The sequence below is a fragment of the Rhinoraja longicauda genome, chromosome 22 (assembly GCF_053455715.1).
Source record: "Rhinoraja longicauda isolate Sanriku21f chromosome 22, sRhiLon1.1, whole genome shotgun sequence".
NCBI classification, from domain to species: domain Eukaryota; kingdom Metazoa; phylum Chordata; class Chondrichthyes; order Rajiformes; family Arhynchobatidae; genus Rhinoraja; species Rhinoraja longicauda.
In genome coordinates this window covers 30,248,292-30,268,313 of record NC_135974.1, presented here as the reverse complement: position 1 = coordinate 30,268,313, position 20,022 = coordinate 30,248,292, and the positions used below count along the sequence as shown (strand labels likewise).

At 44.3% G+C, this 20,022-nt stretch overlaps 1 protein-coding gene across 1 annotated transcript in view; it reads right to left on the bottom strand.

Moving 5' to 3' along the window:
• Nucleotides 1–248: 248 nt before the first annotated feature.
• The window catches only part of LOC144604515 (cadherin-4-like), a 503,837-nt gene continuing 484,063 nt past the window's right edge, over nucleotides 249–20,022 (bottom strand). Inside the window, 4 exon segments of the mRNA XM_078419021.1 lie at nucleotides 249–1,660; nucleotides 2,144–2,308; nucleotides 15,508–15,647; nucleotides 16,591–16,824. Coding sequence (XP_078275147.1) covers nucleotides 1,454–1,660; nucleotides 2,144–2,308; nucleotides 15,508–15,647; nucleotides 16,591–16,824 — 746 coding nt within the window. The 3' untranslated portion in view covers nucleotides 249–1,453.

The window sequence follows — 20,022 nt, the reverse complement described above, 5'->3', positions numbered from 1 at the left end:
CTCCCCCGTGACCGCGTGGGTTTTCTCCCGGTGCCCCGGTTTCCTCCCACACTCCGAAGACGTAAAAGCTTTGCGGGTTAATTGGCTTTGGTAAAGGCTGCAAATTGTCCCTTGAGCGCGTAGGATGGTGATCGCTGGTCGGCGTGGACTCGGCAGGTGGAAGGGCCTGTTTCTGCGCTGTATCTCTAAACTAAACTAAATCAATACAGTACGATCGAATCCCAAAGATAGCACGCACTAAAAGTAACCGAGAACAAGGCAGTATTTTAAAAGGGGATCTTTATTTATAATAACACGGAGGGGCTATGAGCATATGCACCAGTTCTGTTCTGGTACACAATACATTTGCAAAGCTGTTACTCGGTTCAACTATAACTGCAGTGGCACTAGAGACACGCATTCAAAACTTTGACTACCTTCCCTTTTTTATTTGGTACAAAATGGTACAAACAACGATACAAAATATTTGTGCTGTTGACCATTACAAAAAAAGTTTTCCTCTAAACTGTGCAATGATTTGTGTTGAAATGTTGAACACACAACACAAGAAGAAATCATTCTTTTGAAACAACCACAGCCATGCGAGATTCAATATAAAACAACATGCAAAGAAAGAAACAAAAAGCTCCAATTGTACACATAACATTAATCAGATGAAGTTTGCTCCAAGCTCTGTGACATTATGTACACGCTAGAGTGAGAAAACCAAATGGATATCAATGTTAAAAAAAAATGTTAAAAAAAATTACGTTTAATGTGACATTGATTCTACTTTGGGATGTTAAAAGAAAATGACAAATACTAATGAAGACTAACCAGTCCTTCTGAATTTCCTTTCCCATCCTTATTTTTACACTGCTTGACAAGTAGACTTTCAAAGTTAAGCTTTTCGACATGTACAATGTGATTAGCCACTGACTGCTCACTTAAACGTGGTTGTTAATAAACGTGTTTCTGTACAGTTTTTGTTTTAATGTATTTTACACCGACGGGATTAAAAGGCAAAAAAAAAAGGAAAATCGGTCCTTTAATCAGAGTGGAAATAAACTGATTCTTTCGTTTTCTCTTTGTAGCCAGTGTGTGTGTGTGGGGGGGGGGGGGGGGGGCAGGAATCATCTATATATGGTTCAATTTTAATCACTCCTGAGATTGAGGGAATCCGTTAAAATGTACCAAAAAGGCACTTTAAAAACAGTGCTTCTGTACTAAGAAATTCAAGTTAATAAAGAGCTCCTTTCCTCTTTAGTTGTAAAGCAAATGTCGAGCGATATTCCTGCTGACTGACCAAAAATATGCAGCAAAGACAACAAGCATTCATGCCAACAGCTCAGGATCTAAAATAAAAAAAACCTAACACACCACTAAAAATGTTATGGTCAGCAGGGAATATTAATGAAAAAAGCTGCCTCTTTTGTACAGTTCCTTCAACTTCTGGCGCACAGCACACTGCTTGCTAGTCGTCATCGCCACCGCCGTACATGTCTGCTAACTTCTTGAATCGCGGTCCCCAGTCGTTGAGATAATCGTAGTCGTGGCCTCCGGAGCTGGAAGAGTTCAGGGAACTGACCGAGCCCGCAGTCGAACCACTTCCTTCATAATCGAACACCAGCAAGGAGTCATAGGGTGGTGCCGTGGGATCGTTATCTGCTGCTCTGAGACCCTGCAGAGGGAGTTAAAAAAGATCAGGAAAAAAAACATTCAAAGCAAAGTGAACGACGTGTCACAACGGGACAATGCGGTCAGTTTTTCAGACGTGGGGCGGCGGCACGGCAGAGTTGGTGCCTAACGGCGCCGGGGGCCCGGGGTTCGATCCTGACCACGGGCGCTGTCTGTGCGGAGTTTGTACGTTCTCCCCATGACCGCGTGGGTTTTCTCCGGGCGCTCCGGTTTCCTCCCAAACTCCAAAGACGTGCTGGTTTGCAGGTTAATTGGCTTTGGTAAAATTGTAAATTGTCCCCACGTGTGTGTAGGAAAGTGCTAGCGTGCGGGGTGATCGCTGGTTGGCGCGGACTCGGCGTGCCGAAGGGCCTGTTTCCGCGCTGTATCTCCAAAGTCTAAAAGTCCCAACCATACTTGGGATTCTGCTTCCGCGCAACGTTTGCTCACAGGACTGGATATTAGTCAGCTCTAGCCCAGACATTACCTCATTAATAAAATCTCCGATATCTCCAGGGTGTGGAATCGTTGGGCGCAGGGGATACTGGGGTTCAGCTCCGATCGGCCGCTCGTCCACTCGCCTGATCCCCGCGGTCTTGGCCAACACAGGATCTAGTGCATCTGGTTGCTGAAGCTGACTTAGGTCATAATCCTGCAGAACACATAGAAACATAGACAATAGGTGCAGGAGGAGGCCATTCAGCCCTTCGAGTCAGTACCGCCATTCAATATGATCATGGCTGATCATCCAGAATCAGTACCCCGTTCCTGCTTTCTCCCCATAATCCCTTGATTCCGTTAGCACTAAGAGCAAAATCTAACTCTCTCTTGAATACGTCCAGTGAATTGGCCTCCACTGCCTTCTGTGGCAGAGAATTCCACAGATTCACAACTCTCTGGCTGGAAAAGTTTTACCTCATCTCAGTCCTAAATGGCCAACCCTTTATTCTTAAACCGTGGCCCCTGGTTCCGGCCGACACAAACCTGCGGGCTTTGGACCTCGATTCTCACAGATCACAAATTAAATTGAACCCTGAGACCCACCACAGATCCTAACAACATTACACATGCATTGAACAAAACACACTTTAACTCCCCCTCCCATTCCCATAGGGACCTTTCTGTCCTGGGCCTCCTCCACTGTCAGAGTGAGGCCAAACGCAAATTGGAGGAGCAGCACCTCATATTTCGCCTGGGCAGCTCACAGCCTAGCGGTGTGAGTATTGATTTCTCTCATTTCAAGTAACTCCTACAATCCCTCCCCTCATCTCTCTCCCCTAACCTCGTCATACTGCCAGCACCACTGTTCACATCCTTGTTATCACACCTTCCTCAGCCAACAATGGGCCATTATGGTCTCCACCCTTTCTGAGGTCATTGCCAGCCCTGATTTGTTCTGACCTTTCTTCACCTCCATTTTACTCCCCCACACCTCTACTTTCAGCCTGAAGAAGGTTGAACGGGCGAGCAGAAACGTCACCTATTCTTTTTCTCCAGAAATGCTGCCTGACCAGTTGAGTTACTCCAGCATTTTGTGTCTATCTTCGGTATGAACCAGTAATCTGAAGATCCTTCCAACACATTTTTTTTAACCGCAGTAGTTAACTCCCGGACTGCAGATGAAAATTAACCCTTGCATTTCTCAGCAGCCAGTGGCGCAGCGGTAGAGTTGCTGCCTGACAGCGCCAGAGACCCGGGATCGATCCAGCCTATGGGTGCTTGTCTGTACGGAGTTTGTACATTCTCCCTGTGATCTGCTTGGGCTATACCCGGGAGCCCCGGTTTCCTCCCACACTCCAAAAGACGTCTGTAAGTTAATATGCTTCCGGTAAAAATATTAAATGTCCCTAGTGTGTGTAAGGATAGTGTTAATGTGCGGGGATCGCTGGTGGGCGCGGACTCGGTGGGGCCGAGGGGCCTGTTTCCTCCCTGTATCTCTGAAACTAAACTCAACCAAACCCTTTCAACATATTTTTGTGCGAATTATGCATTCGTGCATCAGCTCCACAAAAGCCTTGAAGGAACTTGTGCAAAATGGAATTGAAGAATTAGCATGCAGTTCCCACCCCCACCCCCCCCCCCCCCACCCACTTGGTTTCACACATTTAATAGCTTTATTTGTGAAGAGAGTAGGAATATTGGCCCCGTAAATATGGTACGATGGAATTTCTATAGGTGAATTCATCCCGCCTCAAGCACCTCTGCTGAGATTAATAAGGTGCATTACAAAATCTGGCAGCATTTGAGGTTTGGTGGCATACCAGCCTTGAAATGAGAGGAGAGGAGAGGAGAAGAGTGGCTTGTGCATTGCAAGAGCGCAATGGGACTCAAAGAATTATAATTTTATGCTAAGATAATCATCCACGGCTGGAATATTAAACTAACAATCAAAACCCGACGCTAACAAATCCCAGTGCAGTCATCTTGTGGAATTTACTTCGCGTTCAAGTTCAACTTGACCACTTTTAGCTCAATGGTCGGCACAGAATAACACTCAGCAATGCAATCATCTTCAAGTCCTTGTAATAACGCAATTAATAAAATGGAATTAATCCTATATCCCTGTTACAGGAAATATATTAAAACCAACAATAAATATAATGGAAATGGCAAATGCGAAAAGTGAATAAAGTTGGTTTTAAACGGACGTTAGTCACTACTGGGATGTCGGTGCGGCTACCTAACATTGGCGACTGGCAAAATGGGCGGCACGGTGGCGCAGCGGTAGAGTTGCCGCCTTACGGCACTTTCAGCACCAGAGACGCAGGTTCAATCCCGGCTACGGGCGCTGTCTGTACGGAGTTTGTACGTTCTCCCCGTGACCATGTGGGTTTTCTCCGAGATCTTCGGTTTCCTCCCACACTCTAAAGACGTACAGGTTTGTAGGTTAATTGGCTTGGTATAAATGGTAAATTGTCCCTAGTGTGCAGGATAGTGCTAATGTGCAGGGATCGCTGGTCGGCGCGGACTCGGTGGACCGAAGGGCCTGTTTCAGTGCTGTATCTCTAAACTAAACTAAACTAAAATGTTTGTGATGGAGAATGAGTTGGCAAGGAGATGGCATTGATATGCCATCTTGCAAGTCTTGCAAAGGCCTGCACAAAGATACTAGAGGAACAAGATAGACCACTCGACCCTAAAAAACGTAGTAAGTCATGGCGCCATTTTAGTAGGCAAAACATGCGGAAACATTTAAAAAGAAAAATAACAAAAATCTGTGAATTGATAGATGTGATACATTCTGCATTTTAATGGTATCATCACACATACTGTTCCCCCAAAACACTGATTACACTGCGAGAGGCTTAACGGACGGCGGGTTTTGCCTACTAAAATGGCGGACATTACGCTCCTTCAGTATAGGCGATTTCAATGAAGTGGTCCATCTTGTTCCTCTAGTATCTTTGGGCCTGCACATGAACAGAGTGATCGTGTTTGGCATTCTCATCTCTTCATTGTTCTTTTGAACAAAATATCAGTACACGAGAACTCCCCAGGAAAAAACTATTGTTCAGTTATTTCCAACAGGTAAAAATAAAGTGCAATTCTAGAATACACCGATCAGCCAAAACATTATGACCACTGACAGGTGAAGTGATTAACATTGGTTATCTTGTTACAATGGGACCTGTCAAGGGGTGGGATATATTAGGCAGCGTGAGTAGTCTGTTTTTGAAGTTGATGTGTTGGAAGCAGGAGAAATGAGCAGGAGTAAAGACCTGAGCGACTTTGACAAGGGCCAAATTGTTATGGCCAGACGACTGGGTCAGAGCATCTCTGAAACGGCAAGGCTTGTGGTGTGCTCCTGGTCAGCAGTGGTGAGTACCTACCGACAGTGGTCCGAGGAGGGACAAACCACAAACCGGCGACAGGGTGTTGGGCGCCCAAGGCTCATCGATGCGTGAGGGCAACGAAGGCTATCCCGTCTGGTCTGAAGCAACAGAAGGTCTACTGCGGCACAAGTCACAGAAAATTTTAATGGTGGTCACGGGAGGAATGTGTCACAATGCACAGTGCATCGCACCCTGCTGCGTATGGGGCTGCACACGGAGGACCAACAGCATATTAGGCAGGTGGTCATAATGTTTTGCCTCATCAGGTCATAATGTTTTGTCTGATCGGTGGATATAACACATAGTCCATGTTGAAACAGGCAAGGAAGAAAACCCATTTTCAGATACTCATGGTATTTTCCCATAAGGTTTACAATATAAAGGTAAAACACCTGAGGGGTCAGGTACTAGCAACGTGAACAAGGGTAATTCAACTGTATCTAATTTTCAACTCGCAACTTTCTGTCAAAAATTGCTAACGAGAAACTAATTAACTAACATGAACCAGAGCAATAAATTAGATTAGTATGAGAAGTGTGTAAGCAGGAACTGCAGATGCTGGTTCACACCGATGATAGACACAAAACGCTGGAGTAACTCAGCGGGGCAGGTCGCAACTCTGGAGAAAAGGAATAGGTGACGTTTTGGGTCAAGGCAGGATAGTGTTAGTGTGTGGGGATCGCTGGTTGGCGCGGACTCGGTGGGGCGAAGGGGCTGTTTCCACACTGTATCTCTAAACGAAACTAAAGAAAATCTAGGCGTGTAGTCTGAAGAAGGGTCTCGACCCGAAACGTCACCCATTCCTTCTCTCCAGAGATGCTGCCTGTCCCGCTGAGTTACTCCAGCAATTTGTGTCTGTCTTGGCGTCTAGATCCCAGCGTATCATTGGAGTTAATAACTTAATATGATTGAAATCCATACATAGTTGCTGATCTATCTCAAAGTGGGGAGCTCCGAGAACAGAAAGGTGTGCAGTCCAAGTTGAACGAATCGCCTCTTATTAATGGGGAACTCTGCATCATCCATGTTTGAGTCTGGAGCCATCAGCGTACTGTAATTGAGATTTAATTCCAAAAACACAGGCTGGCAATTGGCGACAGAAAGATTAGCTTCGTCTGATGAGCGAGTTATTTAGCAGCAGCGTTTAGCAGCTGTTTTACATGAAGATGTGGGAGAGGTGACGTGACTAATTTTATCCCTTTAATTCATGGGAACACCAACTCTCCTCCTCCACTGCTTCTCATTGTTCAGGTCATCAGGACTGCTCTAACTTGATTATGCTCTTACTGATCCAATTGTACTAAAGGATCTGTATTAATGATTATAACTCTCGGTTCTGTCGGGTCACCTTGGAAAACATGTCCACTGAGCTATTCTTGGAAACTTTCTCTACCATGTCTACATATGGGTCGGCACGGTGGCGCGGCGGGGTAGAGTTGCTGCCTCACAGCGCCAGCGACCCGGGTTCGATCCTGACTACGGGTGCTGTCCGTACGGAGTTTGTACTTTCTCCCCGTGACCTGCGTGGATTTTCTTTGGGTGTTTCCTCCCACACTCCAAAGACGTACAGGTTTGTAGGCTAATTGGCTTGGTGTAATTGTAAATTCTCCCTAGTGTGCGTAGGATAGTGCTAGTGTGCGGGGATCGTGGACAGGGCAGACGGAGGACCTGTTTCCGCGCTGCATCTCTAAACTAAACTTTAAAAAAACATGGCTTTGGTCATTGTTCACTGACACCCAATGTTCTACCAAGTCATGGCCATTTTAAAAATCGTCCTACTGTCTCTATGTTGTCAGCCATGATAGAATGGCGGAGTAGACTCTTAGGTTCATAAAGGCGCAGAATTAGGCCATTCAGCCCATCAAGTCTACTCCCCCATTCAATCATGGCTGATTTATCCTTCCCTCTCAACCCCCATTCTCAGTTTCAGTTTAGTTTATTGCCACGTGTACCGAGGTACAGTGAAAAGCTTTTGTTGCGTGCTAACCAGTCAGCAGAAAGAAATACATGATTACAATCAATCAATTTACAGTGTATAGATACGTGATAAGGGAATAATGTTTAGTGCAGGGTAAAGCCAGCAAAGTCCGATCAAGGATAGTCTGAGGGTTCTCCAGAGATGTGACTTGAGTTACTGTAGCAGTTTGTGTCTCTTATTGTAAACCAACATCTGCTATTCCTTGTGTCTACCTTGATTCAGTGTCTATTTTGCCTCATGCAGTGACTGAAAATGTTTATTCTTTCTAATTGCTGAAGCAATTCTTGCTCAAAATTTTGACACCTAAAGCAAGATGATCAAATAAATGAAACGTTGAACAAATGTTTCTTTAATCCCAATCAATTGATTATTCCCTAAAGTACTAGGAAAAAAATTAAATGAACATTGCCCTCCTCAGTTCCATCACTCTATATAGTTCCACAAGCAAATTTAATTCATAAACCTTTATGTAGAATTGGATCAGAATGGTTTCATTAGTCAGCACTCATGTTGTGAAGTGCACTTGTAAGTGCTCTCTGCACTTACAGTTCTCAAGTATTGATGGAACATACCTTGCTCGTACTTAATTGATTGATTGAAAGATACAGCATTGAAACAGGCCCTTCAGCCCATCGAGTCTACCCCAACCACTGATCACCCATTCCAGCTAGTTCCATGTTATTCCACTTTTGCATCCACTCCCTGCACATGAGGGGCAATTTACAGAGGCCAATTTACCTAATAAACCCACACCCTGTGGGAGGAAACTGGAGCACCCATGCAGTCACAGGCTGAACGTGCAAAACTCCACACAGACAGCACCCGAGGTCAGGATCGAACCGGGGTCTCTGGCCCTGTGAGGAAGCAGCTCTCCCAGTTGAGCCATTTAATTTGTGCAAATTGTTTTGTCAACGAGGAATCTTCAACAGATCAATGTTGTTACTATTTCCAGAAAGCCATGCTGGCCTCGATTTTTCTCAAGCCAATAAATTCTTGATTAGAACGGGTGTCAAGGGTAATGGGAGGAAGGCAGGAGAATGGGATTAGGAGGCAGAGATCAGCCATGATTGAATGGTGATGTCGACTCGATGGGCCGAATGGCCTAATTCTAACAAGTAATGAAAGGTCTTCTTAAATGGACCTAGCTGATCCTGGAGAAAAAGGACACAAAGCGTTGGAGTAACTCAGCAAGTCAAGTCACATCTCTGGAGAACATGTAGTGTAAGAAAATAACTGCAGATGCTGGTACAAATCGAAGATATTTACTTTACAAAATGCTGGAGTAACTCAGCAGGTCAGGCAGCATCTCAGGAGAGAAGAAATGGGTGACGTTTCGGGTCGAGACCCTTCCTCAGACTCTCTGGAGAACATGGAGAACAGAGAACATCTCTGGAGAACATGGATAGGTAACGTTTCGGGTCGGGACTCTGGAAAATATTACTTTACATCTTATCATATCATATCATATCATATCATATATATACAGCCGGAAACAGGCCTTTTCGGCCCACCAAGTCCGTGCCGCCCAGCGATCCCCGTACATTAACACTATCCTACACCCACTAGGGACAATTTTTACATTTACCCAGCCAATTAACCTACATACCTGTACGTCTTTGATTATCTTCCAATAATCATTTGCAAAGGTTCTATGAATAATCTGAATCTGCAATTAAAGATCTGCAGAAACCTTTGAGAAAAGACAGTTATCCAATTTCAACACAGTTGTTTGCCTTATAAATTTAGAAACATAACATCTATAACATGCTCACCAATTGCTTGTCATCACAAGTTTTGGTTTCTCTGGTCTAAGACTATCCCCAAAATACTAATAATACTAATGTATGCCTCACGCTGCCTCGCCATGTCCAACAGCATAATCAAGGACAAGTCACACCCTGACCACTCCCTCTTCTCCCCTCTCCCACCAGGCAAAAAGTGTTGAAGTGTGAAAACGCACACCTCCAGATTCAGGGACTGTTTCTTCCCAGCTGTTATCAGGCAACTGAACCATCCTACCAACAACTAAAGAGCAGTCCTGAACTACCACTACCTTATTGGTAACCCTTGGACTATCTTTGATTGGACTGTACAGGTCTATATCTTGCACTAAACGTTATTGACGTTATTCCCTTATCATGTGTCTGTACACTGTGAATGGATCGATTGTAATCATGTATAGTCTTTCAGCTGACTGGTTAGCACCCACCAAAAGCTTTTCACTGTGCTTTGGTACACGTGACAATAAACGAAACCCAAATAACTAAAGTCAATAGATGCAGTTAAGGATTATCTCATGTGTACATCGCATGGTTTTGAAGCAATTCTCACAAAATTGTAAGTGAAAACCACGTCTCTCTGCCCACTTGAGCGAATAAATGTTGCCATTTCTGATCAGAGGGCTCGTTGAACAGCAGCACAGTACGGCAACTGATTCAATAGACATTAGATAATAGGTGCAGGAGTCAGCACTGCCATTCAATGTGATCATGGCTAATCATTCTCAATCAGTACACCGTTCCTGCCTTCTCCTCATACCCCCCGACTCCGCTATCCTTAAGAGCTCTATCTAGCTCTCTCTTGAATGATTCGTTCTCTGGATCACTGGTGGCACAGTGGCACTGCTGGCAGAGCTGTGGCCTCACAGCGACAGAAGCCCCGGTTCCATCCTGACCGCGGGCTCTGTCTGGGTGGAGTTTGCACGCTCACCCTGTGACCGCGTGGGTTTCCCCCGGATTCTCCGGTTTCCTCCCACCTCCCAAAGACGTGCGGGTCTGTAGGTTAATCGGCTTCTGTTAATTGCTCCTAGTGCAATTTTTAAAATCTCTTCCCCCGATGGAGATGCGACTTTTTCCGTGTCGTATCTCCGTCCGCACTGCGGCCTAACATCGTGGAGCTGGCGGTCCCTTTGTTAGCGACCGACTTCGGGAGCTCCAGCGGCAGGAGCTTCGACCGCCCCGATCGCGGGAGCTTCGATCGCCCTGTTGCGGGGACTTCAATCGCCGACAGCGGGAGCTTCGATCGCCCCCGACTGCAGTTGTTTCGATCGCCCCGACCCCGGGAGAAAGGGAGGAAGAAGGTAAAAGTTATTCGCCTTCCATCACAGGGAGGAATGCGAGGCCACTGAAAGCAAGGTGGACGCTGCCTGCGTTGGTGGGGACTCGGAGGGATTGCTGTGCGTGCGGTGGTCTCGGTGTTTGCGGGGACGGCGTGCCACGGGAGCGTGCTGGGGTCTGGTCCGAGTGCGAACGGCTTTCTGACTATTCGGGAGGACAGGGACAGCAGAGAGAGTGACACCGGTCGGTACAACTCTGGTCACATCACGGTGAAGGAGCGTGTGTGTGTGTGGCCCGGACATTGGACTAATCGCTATGGGTCTCTGCTTTTGCTGTGTGTCCTGGGGATTCTCACACGCTGTTTATGTTTAATTTTAATGTAACTTTGTATCTTGTTGCTTTTTTAGGTATGAATGTATGGTAAAATCAAATTCCATTGTACCTCAGGGTACATGTGACAATAAAGGACTATTGAACTATTGCGAATGGATGATCGATGGCTGGTGCGGACTTGTTGGGCCGAATGGTTTGTTTCCATACTGTATCTCTAAACTCTAAACCTCCAATTTTCCAGTAAGATTTGAAGATTACTACCAGAACATCTACATTTTGCATCTGTACTTTATTCATCTTTGAAGGCATTCCATCTGGACCGAGTGACTTTTCCATTTTAAGCGCTATCAACTTTCAAAAAACTATAAGTGTTTCATCTCATCCAGTTTTGCTTTTTTTTTGGGTGGCTTTTTCCTGGAACTTACCACTTGGAACTGTAGTTAATAATGATTATAAATCTGCTCTTTCTACAAAAGCATTGTAGATTATCGCACCCTCACAGATTAAATTAAATAAAATAAAAGTGTGCAAGGTGTAAACTTCCTCTCATTTGCGCTGCCTAATTGCCCAAATGCAAATACATCTACATTGTTTAATGCTTTTGCCTATTGGATGCACTCTCCCCTTCACCCTGAAAGAAAATAACTGTAGATGCTGGTTTAAATCGAAGGTAGACACAAAATGCTGGAGTAACTCAGCGGGTCAAGCAACATCTCAGGAGAGAAGGAATGGGAGACCCGAAACGTCACCCATTCTTTCTCTCCTGAGATGCTGCCTGATCCGCTGAGTTACTCCAGCATTTTGTGTCTACTCTCCTTCACCCTGTCTGCATTTAATTATAATTCATGGATGTTCTCCAAGTAAGCTATCCAATAATGGTATCCATATGCAGCAGGAAAACAAGTCGCACTGCATAGACATTGGAAATAAGAATGATTCCACACTGTTAGTCTTTTCAGCAACAGCTATCTGCAATGTACACATTGCTTTGGCAAAACAGTTGTGTTTGATTTTGAAGGAAGTGGTGCCAGAGTCTTTTAAATTAAATCGTGACAATATTGGCGGTTTTGGCAAGCAAGACTCAGTAATTCTTTTTCTCCAATACAAATAGTCTAAGTGCAGAGTTACTAATTTTGTACTTGACTTGGAAAGTAAAAGATTAAAAAGAATGTGTTGTTTCGATTTAATGCGGTTGTTTAGTACTTTTAAAAAATTTCACTTTGCAAGATATGGTGTCACTTGTGAGGTCAGCATTTATTGCCTTTTCCTAAATACCCTTGAGAACGTGATGATGAGCTACCTCCTTGAATCTGTGCTGTCATTATAGAATCTGTGCTCTACATTGATGGTGCCGAACTAGAGATGGTCTAAAGCTTCAAGTTTCTAGGAATAAATATAGCTAGCAATTTGTCCCACACCAGCCGCATTGAAGATATGGCTAAGAAGGAACACCAACACCTCTACTTCCTTAGAAGGTTAGCAAGTTCTACATGTCATCGACAATCCTCACCGACTTCTAAAGATGTGCCGTAGGAAGCATCTTATCGGGATGCATCACAGCCTGGTTTGGGAACAGCTCTATACAAGATCGCAAGAAATATGAGCGTAGTCCAGACCATCATGAAAAACAATATCCCTTCCATTGAAGGTAGACACAAAATGCTGGAGTAACTCAGCGGGTCAGGCAGCATCTCGGGAGAGAAGGAATGGGTGACGTTTCGGGTCGAGACCCGAAATTAATAATGAATAATTATTCAACTATCAGCTACAAATAATGTCATTTCATAGGTCAAGTCCATATTTCTTGTCTGTCAAAATCAGCAACTGTCAGGCAATTTATATAACACCACTAAACAAAATATCTAGTTATATCTAAAACAGTATTTGTCAGTGGTGTGATATTGGTAGTGTTAGCATTTTTAATACAATCTATTAAAATACAATGTCTCTCCAATTAACATTCAAATTGGACTGATAGCAAAAGGGCAAAACAGGATTGAGTTTGGATGACACTTAAAATATATAGCCAGAATTTTTTTAATAAACTAATGATTGTTGGAGTCAAAACTCATTACCTGGTCAGAAAATAAATGGGTAGATTCAAGCACTTTTCGCTTAAAGAACAATTAACAAGCATCGATTTAATTAATTTTGTTTCATTCCCTGCAACTCAGCTTTCTGAATTATCAATGCCATTTTACTTTTGTCTTACGCTAATTTGAATTAGTTTAAATTCGCTTGGATGCAGTGTTACTTGCTGATCGTGAGAATAAAAATAATTTCTATTTAAATTTATTTTCATTCGTAACAAGTGCAGAGTTTGGTGAGAAGCCATTGGCATCTGTTGTTCATTTAACAGAAGGTTATATTTGGAACATGCTTAGAATGTTGCTGAGATTCTTCAGAACATATTAACAATGGATCCAAACCTTTGTTGCACATGCACTCCTATTTTAGAATTGCAAGAAGCTGAAATCACTCCTGTTCATAAGTAATACTTTAGTTGTCTAATTGAATCAACTGAATCATCCTACCACAACCAGAGAGCAGTCCTGAACTGTGATCTGCCTCATTGGTGATCCTCGGACTATCCTTGATCGGACTTTGCTGGCTTTACCTTGCACTATACACTGTAAATGGATAGATTGTAATTGTGTATTGTCTTTCTGCTGACTCGATAGCACGCAACAATTGCTTTTCACTGTACCTCTCAGTACACGTGACAATAAACTAAACTGAGCTAATACTAAAGTTTTTTTTAATTCTCACGACGTGTCTAACCGTTTCTTAAATGTTGCGATAGTACCTGCCTCAACTACCTCCTCCGGCAGCTCGTTCCAATCCCCACCACCCTTTGCGTAAAACAGTTGCCCCTCAGCTCTTCTGTTAAACCTTTTCCTCCTCACCTCAAACCTACGACCTCTGGTTTTTGATTCCCATAGTCTGGCTAAAATGCTCTGGGCATTTACCCCATTTATTCCTCTCACGACTTCAATACACCTCTATAAGATCACCCCTCATCCTCCTGCACTCCAAGGAATAATGTCCGAGCCTGCTCAACCATTCCCTATAGTTCAGGCCCTTGTCCTGGCAACATCCTTGCATTTGCAAATGCAAGCATGGGATTGCCAAACCTGCAGTTAACTGCGTGCTACTTTCCTAGAACGTCCATGTTGATAAAACGAAAAGCTCAACCTTGCAATTATTCCGGCGTGTTAATACCACGCTGCAGTGAATATCAGTGTGACAATCTACTTCAGAATCTATCACTGAAATGTGGTGGCTGGCTGCTTCCTCGGTGATAAAATCAGTTTAAAGATGTACCACTTCTGCTTCACTAACACCACTACCCAGGTCAAATGCAGGTCACGCACTGAATTCTGCACAATCATTTTCTCCAGTAAACCTTTTTCATTTCTGCAAATCGTTAAAACAAAAGCAATGAACTGGAGAAAACAAAATTGAACTTGGATCAGAGTAGATGATACACTGCAACAAATAATATATTAGTTCTCCCCTGTGTCCCACCTGGACCCGCACCCATTTCTCCCCACCCTTTCCTCTAGCTTCACAATTCGCAATTCTTCGATCCTTTTGCCTCACAACTTCCGTCTTTTCATCTCTTGTCTTTGTCCACCATCTGCCCGTGAAAAACCTCCCTCACCTGCATCAACCTACTACCTGCCAGGCATGTCCTGCCCCTCCAGCCTTCTCCCTCCCCCCCCCCCCCCCACACAATCAGTCTGAAGAAGGATCCTGACCCGAAATGTCACCTATCCATGTTCTCCAGAGTTGCTGCCTGACCCGCTGAGCTACCAGTTGAGTATGTAAAGGGAGACAAGGAAATTAACATGAGACAGAAGGAACTGTAGATGCTGGTTTACAAAAGAAAGTTACAAAGTGCTGGAGTAACATTGGGGGGGGGGGGGGGGGGGGGGGTCAGGCAGCATCTCTGGAGAACATGGGTAGGTGATGTTTCGGTTTGGGACTCTTCCTCAGTCTGAAAAAGGGTCCCAAACCGAAATGTCCCCTATCCATGTTCTCCAGAAATTCACCCTGACCTGCTGACTTACTCCAGCACTTTGTGCCTTTTTAATATGTTCAGAGCCTTTGACTTCCTTGTTGATCTTAACCAATGTTTTTCAAAAAGGACACTTCACTGAATTTTTGTGAACCACAACTTTTTCTCTTTCACGAGCACGTGGAATAATATCCATCACACATGTTTACTCAGGAATGCATTCCGATTAGGACAGTGCACAATGGCACAGCGGTAGAGCTGCTGCCCCACAGCGCCAAAGACCCTGACTACAGGTGCTGTCTGTGCGGAGTTTGAACGATCTCCCCGTGACCGCGTGGGTTTTCTCCGGGTGCTTCGGTTTCCTCCTTCATCCCAAAGATGTGTGGGTTTGCTGGTTAATTGGCTTCTGCCCCCAATGTGTAAGATGGAAATGTGGGATAACGTGGAACAAGTGTACGGGTGATCGATGGTGGTTGTGGACTCACTGGGCCAATGGGCCTGTTTACACAGTGTACGGGTGATCGATGGTGGTTGTGGACTCACTGGGCCAATGGGCCTGTTTACACACCGTATCTCTAGGCTGTACATGTGGTTTATATCTCCACTGACAGAATTAAAGTGCTGCCTTACCTGATCCTCCTCACCACCACCCTCCTCATCGTATTTCAGGATATTGTCCCTCACGTCATCCTCTGGGTCGATTAGAAGTTGTTTTGTTTGCCGTTCTTTATCCCTGCGTTTCATCCATATCACGAACAGCAAGACGAGAACTGGTGAAAACAAGCATGCCGCGATAATGTTAGCATGCCAGAATGAATGCATGATTGAATGCACGAATGAATGAATGCATGATTGAATGCATGATTGAATGCATGAATGAATGAATGCATGATTGATTGAATGCATGATTGAATGCATGATTGAATGCATGAATGAATGAATGCATGATTGATTGAATGCATGAATGAATGCATGAATGAATGTATGAATGCATGTATGAATGCATGATTGAATGCATGAATGAATGCATGATTGATTGAATGCACGAACGAATGCAAGAAGGAATGAATGCATGATTGAATGCACAATTCAATGCATGAATGAATGCAAGAATGAATGTATGAATGCATGATTGAATGCTTTATTGTCACATGTGACAGGTCACAGTGATATTCTTTGTTTTGCATATCCAAGGTATGCAAAGAGTCGCCACATAGGCGGTGACAAAGTATCCCGTGCCGGGTCATCCGATGTTATTCCCCCCTCCCCACCACGGCGGTCCCCCCACGCCAGGTCCTCCATCGTCTTCCCCCTCCCCTCCCCCCCCTCATGGCGGTTCCAGATTGTAGCGCAGCATGAGGCGTCGGGAGGAGGGGACCCAGAGGCGACAATGGAGAGGTTCGGTGCGGCGATCGACGAGGGCGCCGACCGACGGACGAGGACGGACCACGTGGATTGAGGACGCCGCTGCCGGGGGTGGGGGTGGGGGTGGGGGGGGGGGGGGAGGAACAAAGGAGGAGCTGACGCGGGATGCTTTGTAACTTTGCCGCCGCCCTTTATGCAGTGACTATTTGTATATCTTGGGGTGTGCAGGCAAGGAATTTCACTGTGACTTGTCATGTGACAATAAAGTATTCATTCATCCATTCATCATTCAGTCAGTCAGTCAGAATGTGAATTTCATCGCGGTTTAATTCTACCTCCATTACTTACTTAACAAAATGATGATGCACAGGAGGATTGCAATGATGGCCCCTGTGCCTAAACCAGCTGCTGCTATGGCACCTATGGCTGTACAATCTCCGTGTTCATCACAGGGGCAGACTTTCACTTTAATCACAGTGGTGCTGGATAATGGAGGGTTGCCAGAATCGGTGATGATGATTGGAATATCATACACGCCAGCGATCAGGAATCCAATTCTCAAACTGAGCTGAGCAGAATCCCCTGGTGAATACAAGGAGGGAAAATTAATAGGAATTTTATACATCATAAACAGGCCAATGAGCTCTTCTGTAATCAAAAAAGCAGAAATAATCTCACAGCGATATTGTTATAGGCATGAAAGACCTAAATTAACACAAAATATGTGCGCAGAAAAACTATTCTTCGTTGATGAAAAAACCCAACTGACACACCTGATTATCCACCAAGTTCTTGACATTATCCAGAGAATAAATCTAGTTTAAGGTCATAAGGAAGAGCAGAATTAGGCCATTCGGCCCATCAAATCTACTCAGCCATTCAATCATGGCTGATCTATCTCTCCCTCCTATCCCCATTCTCCCACCTTCTCCCCATAACCTCTGACACCAGTACTAATCAAGAATCTATCTATCTCTGCCTTAAAGATATCCACTGACCTGGCCTCCACAGCCCTCTGTGGCAAAGAATTCGACAGATTCACCACCCTCTGACTAAATAAATGTCTCCTCATCTCCTTCCTAAAAGAATGTCCTTTAATTCTGAGGCTATGACCTCTGGTCCTAGACTCTCCCACTAGTGGAAACATCCTCTCCACATCCACTTTATCCAAGCCTTTCACTATCCTGTATGTTTCAATGAGGTCCCCCCTCATTCTTCTAAACTCCAGCGAGTGTAGGCCCAGTGCCGACGCTCATCATAGTTTAGTTTTCATTTAGAGATACAATGCGGAAACAGACCCTTCGGCCCACCAAGTCCATGCCAACCAGCTATCCCCATTACACTGGCACTATCTTACACATACTAGGGACAATTTTCAATTTTACCAAAGCCAATTAGCCTGCAAACCTGTACGTCTTTGGTGTGTGGCAGGAAACCGGAGCACCCGGAGAAAACCCACGCAGGTCACGGGGAGAACGTACAAACTCCGTTCAGGCAGCACTTGTAATCAGCATCGAGCCCGGGTCTCTTGTGCTGTAAGGCAACACTTCTACCACTGCGCCACCGTGCTGCCCTTGAATTATTTTAAATATTATACTTAGTTTAGTACTAAAACTCTCAAAGTCAGTACTAGAATTTGGGTGTGTCCTTTAATTAAAGTGCTATGATAATGAATTAATAGTAATACTATGCACACTTGCCTGCATTTTCAATCTCTCATGAAAAATAAGGTTTTGACAATAGACAATAGGTGCAGGAGGAGGCCATTCGGCCCTTCGAGCCAGCACCGCCATTCAATGTGATCATGGCTGATCATTCTCAATCAGTACCCCGTTCCTGCCTTCTCCCCATACCCCCTGACTCCGCTATCCTTAAGAGCTCTATCTAGCTCTCTGTTGAATGCATTCAGAGAATTGGCCTCCACTGCCTTCTGAGGCAGAGAATTCCACAGATTCACAACTTTCCGACTGAAAGTTTTGACTTGGATAAAATTCCTTCTGATTCACATAATCCCATTACTAAACTAATTTATGCAATCAAACACGTACAATACACTATAATGTTGTGATTAAGTTGTCGGATGCTCTGTTTTGGGAAAGTTAATTGCGTTGAAGAAGGGTCTGAAGAATGGGTTCTGACCCGAAACGTCACCTATTCTTTTTCTCCAGAGATGTTTCCTAGCCGATGGAGTTACTCCAGCATTTTGTGTCCATCTTAAATCTGTTGATAGTTGTATTGTACACACTTGTAACAATCTCATGACTGAATTTGCCACAAATTAAAAACCAATCAATAAAGATGATATGAACAAATGTGTTTGGCATATGGTTTAACAGCCGTAAAATCACTTGCTATTTTCTAAATATTTTCTCTACAGGTATATTTACTATTTAGTTCGGTTTAGCTGGTTGGGACAAACTCGTTGGTCTGAAGGGCCTGGTCCCATGGGATGGGACCAGGCCCTTCAGACCAACGAGTTTACGCCAATCAGCGATCCCCGTACACTAACACTAACCTACACACTAGGGATAGTGTACAATCTTTACCGAAGCCAATTAGCGTACAAACCTGTACGTCTTTGGAGTGTGGGAGGAAACGGGAGAACCCGGAGAAAACACAAGCGGTCACAGCGAGAACGTACATACTCTGTATAGAAGGCACCCGTAGTCAGGATGAAAACCAATTCTCTGGTGCTGTAAGGCAGCAACTCTACCGCTGCGCCACCGTACTATATTATTTTTATAGGATTACTAACAAATAGGCAATTGCCATTTTATTCCAGGTAATGTTAAAAGCACACCAGAAACCCAATTGCTGCTACTTTGTCATGCATCGGCAAAACTTCCAAGTCAAACTGATGACTATAAACTACAAACTAAAGTGCTCCAATCTTCAACCATCATGGATACCATATTCCAATGTTGCTTTCACATATGCTTTGTTGGTTTTATTATACCTTTCTTTGGTGGTATATATATTTTATGCTGAGAAACTCATCCCTGGAAACTGTACTCGAGAATGCTTAACAGTCCAGTATATTTGAGTCTCTCTACGTGATGTTCTACCCAGTGAAGTAAAATCAATAATGCATGCAGATGTAATTTATATATACACAAACGACATTAATTATTGAATGTGCTTACACTATTAAAGAAATGACATATCCTGGTTTTAAATTGGAAAGAAATATATCATGGTTTGAAAATAATGGTGAGACCACAACTTGTTCACCCAACATGTATTGCTTTCCGTTTACATGTTGGTAAGTAACATTAATTTGGTGAACCAGTTTTAATGGGGTGTTCTTTCTCTAGAACTTGCATTTTGTACCGACAGCTGAATGGGCGAGAGACCAATTAAAAGGTAGGGAAATGGAGGCCGAGTCAACAGGAAAGACGTGTAAAATCTTCCCGGGGTAGGAGACACTGCTGATGGGCAATTGTAGGACCTGTCCCATCAATATATTACTGCTCTATTTTTTGCTGTACTGCGGACTCACCTGTCCATTCAGTGTAAATTTTAACACCAATCCACAACCCAAGCCGACATCTCCAGTTGTGCCATTTTGATTTGACTGGATCCACTTTTAAAGTCCAGAGAGATACAGCACAGAAACAGGCCTTTCGGCCCATCAAGTCTGCTCTGACCATCGATCACCCATTCACACTAGGTCTACGTTGTTCCAAGTTTCACATCCACTCTCTGCACACTAGGGGCAGGTTTCACATCCACTCCCTGCAAATTAGGGGGCAATTTTTACAAGAGGCCAATTAACCTCTA